The sequence below is a fragment of the Pistacia vera genome, unplaced genomic scaffold (assembly GCF_008641045.1).
Source record: "Pistacia vera cultivar Batoury unplaced genomic scaffold, PisVer_v2 Contig320, whole genome shotgun sequence".
Classification (NCBI taxonomy): domain Eukaryota; kingdom Viridiplantae; phylum Streptophyta; class Magnoliopsida; order Sapindales; family Anacardiaceae; genus Pistacia; species Pistacia vera.
The window spans coordinates 949,595-952,955 of record NW_022196136.1 but is presented as its reverse complement, the minus strand read 5'-3'; the positions used below and the strand labels follow the sequence as shown (position 1 = coordinate 952,955).

The window sequence follows — 3,361 nt, the reverse complement described above, 5'->3', positions numbered from 1 at the left end:
TAGCCATCTCCATGATGGTCCTATTTCTTCTCTCACTAACCCCATTTTGCTGTGGGGTGTATGGTGTAGTAAATTGATGCCTGATTCCTGCTTCAAGACAAATAGAACTGAATTCTTTTGAAGTAAATTCAGTTCCATTGTCACTTCTAAACACTTTGATCCTTGCTCCAGCCTCATTTTCCACCATCAGTTTATACTTTCTAAACACTGCAGGAACCTCACTTTTCAGCTTCAAAAAGTACACCCATGTCATCCGTGTATAATCATCTATGAAGAGTATAAAATACCTGCTTCCACTCAATGATGCTGTCTGCATAGGACCACAAACATCTGAATGGATTAGCTGAAGTTTTGTTGTTGCTCTCCAGGACTGATCCGAAGGAAATGAAGGTCTACTTAATTTGCCAATTTGACAAACACTATAGAGGGTACTCTTTTCTTCAATCTCTGGTAAGTCCTGGACCATGTTCCCTTTCTTCAACTCTTTGAAAGCATTTTAATGGTAATGTCCAAGCCGTTTGTGCCAAGTTTCTGACTCTTCCTGTCTAGTTAACAAGGCAGATTCATTTGTAGTTTTCCACTCAATCGAAAAACTTTTCCCTAGCATTTTTACCCTCATCAATTCGACTCCTTTAGGATCAAGTATGGTACATGCTTGATTCTCAAAATGCAAGGAATAACCTCTCTCCATCATCTACCCAACACTCAATAAATTTTGGCTAATTCTAGGAACATACAACACATGAGAGATTATTTTTGTACCTGACCAAGTTTGGACAACAACATCCCCTATGCCTTTGACCTCCATGAACTCACCATTTCCTATCTTTACTCTGGAGCAATATGATCGATCTAGGTTCACAAAATTTTGCAGGTTTGCAACCATGTGATTTGTACAGCCGTTGTCAATTAGCCAAGCTTCACTGTTAGTTTGTGTCATGTAACAAGTGGCCACAAAAAGTTGTTCAGCCTCCTGACATTGTTGCTGATCCTCTCCAACTTTTGCTTGTTGTATTGGTTGGTTTGCCTTGTTCTTGCACACCCTTTCAATATGCCCAAATTGCTTACAACTCCTGCACTATACACTAGGCCTGAACCAGCATCTTCTCTCCGGATGCCCTTTCTTTTTACAGTGAGTGCAGGCTGGAAATTCCTTGACACCACCAGGTCTTTCCCACTGATTGCTACTCTTCTCTTTCCCTTTCCTATCTCCAGCATACTTCTTTATCTGTGCTTGTGCAGGTTTGCCTTTGTAGCTTGCAACTAAAGCACCCTCACTAGTGTCTTCTTGCCTCAAGAGCCTTCTTTGCTCTTGAGCTTGGAGAGCATGGACAAGCTCAGTCAAAGTGATCTGAGTCATGTCTTTAGAGTCCTCTAAGGAGGAGATTTTGGACTCAAATCTCTCCGGAAGACTCACCAAAACCTTTTCTACAACCCTAAGATCAGTCAACTCCACTCCCAAAAGTCTGATTTTGTTGACAACATTCATTAGTCTATCAACATAATCCTTTACTTTTTCAGTTTCCTACATTCTTTGCAACTCAAATTCCCTTCTTAGGTTAAGAATCTGCAGCTCCCCATGTACTCTTCTCTCAATTTATCCCATGCTTCTTTGGGATTTTCGTATGCCATGATTCTTGTGAAAACAAGATCAGTCACAGCAGCATGTATGTGAGAAAGAGCTCTTGGAGCTTTGGCTGTTTCTTCCTCATGCATCCTTAGTTGGTTCAACATGGGATTCTGTCCAAGTGGTGGTGGCTGCCGGTTTTCTTCCACATACTGCCAAAGTCCCTGTCCACGAAGGAAAGCTTTCATCTTTACTGCCCAGATGTGGTAATGATCTCCGTTGAATACCGATGGAGCCATCAATGCAGATTGCGTTGCCATGCCTCTGTTTTATGTGTCTGTCATAAGAAGAAGAAATAACAACCACAGGTTTATCGTTTTGAGATGAAGAAAGTTTTTTGAGATATGATCGAAGGTTTACAATGCTAAGTTTCTGGATTTTGTAGTGGCTCTGATACCATTTGTTGGTTTCAACCGGAGAACATCCAAGAGAAAGAAAAACAGAGCACCATAAAATACTGCAAAAAGCTTATCATATTCATTGAAGAAAGATAGCATATAACACGTAACAACTCTCTGCTAATTACACCAACTACAGCAGACATTACAGCTTTCCAAAATTCAAATGTTACCACACATTTTACTTCTAATATAGTTTACTTAAATACCCTTAATTTTCTAAACAAGATATTACTCAAGAAACACTCCCATGCACGTCAAAAACATAGCTGCATGTAACCTTCTGCATCTTCCACGCACAACCTGCAGACTTGAGCATTTGACACATTTTGAGCAAAGCATCACTACATCAACAGAGGCTTTCTTGTTGTGAACACAAGACATCCAATAATCAATCCAAACGCCGTCCCACATCCATAACCCATCAACATAACTTTCCAACCAAAATCTTTTTCAGAGTCACTATCACCTGATCTCGGGGATGGCTGGGAAGGCTCACCGCTACTGCATTTCTTCTTTAATGGAAGTCCACATAATCCCCAGTTTCCTTCGTACGAATCACTTGAGAATGTACCGAATTGGTTCCCTTTAGGAATACATCCCATAAGGTGGTTCTGTGACAGGTTCAGCAAAGAGAGAAATGTCAAATCAGTTAACTGCCATGGAATTCTCCCGCCAAGTTTGTTTGAAGAAAGGTCTAAGACTTCGATTCCTTTCATATTTCTCAACGATGGAGGAATCTTACCTGTAAGATTGTTTTGAGAAAGGTTGAGGTGATTAAGTGCTCGAAGCTTTCCAATTACTTCTGGAATCGTACCATTAAAGCTATTATTCGAGAAATCAATGGTATAGAAAATAGTAAGAATTTTCACTAGTTTAACCTTGAGCTTTTTCACTACAAGCGTCACTAAATCATCATAATACCTATCTCCCATATACTGAGGCTTCTTTTTAACTTCAACACTCATCATGGATTTCATATTCTCAAAGTAACTCACAGGTAATGAACCACTAAAATTGTTGTTTGAGATATCAAAAATTCTCAACTTAGAGAAAGAGGTACTATTGGCTTTAGGATCCGTTACAAGGCCATAAAATTTATTAGAATGAAGAACAAGAACCTTTAATGCCGGAAGGCTTCCCAACCATTTTGGGAAGGACTGGTTTATTTTGTTATTTCCCAAATCTAGGACTTCCAAATTTTCACAATTAAGCGAAGATTTTTGGGATTGGCTCTTTCAATTCATTGCCATTGAAGTTGAGGGTCCTCAAGTCATTGCCCTTTGTAAATACTCCAGGAATGTTGCCATAAAACTTATTCTCCTGCAGATCCAAC

At 39.7% G+C, this 3,361-nt stretch overlaps 1 protein-coding gene across 1 annotated transcript; it reads right to left on the bottom strand.

Moving 5' to 3' along the window:
• Positions 1–2,369: 2,369 nt before the first annotated feature.
• Positions 2,370–3,005, bottom strand: LOC116137038 (receptor-like protein 9DC3). Its single transcript, XM_031422722.1, has one exon. The coding sequence runs from the start codon at positions 3,003–3,005 to the stop codon at positions 2,370–2,372; it is 636 nt and encodes a 211-aa protein (XP_031278582.1).
• Positions 3,006–3,361: the final 356 nt, after the last annotated feature.

Coding starts and splice junctions, on each gene's coding strand:
- LOC116137038 (XM_031422722.1), bottom strand. CDS start 3,005: ATGAAATCCATGATGAGTGTTGAAGTTAAAAAGAAGCCTCAGTATATG.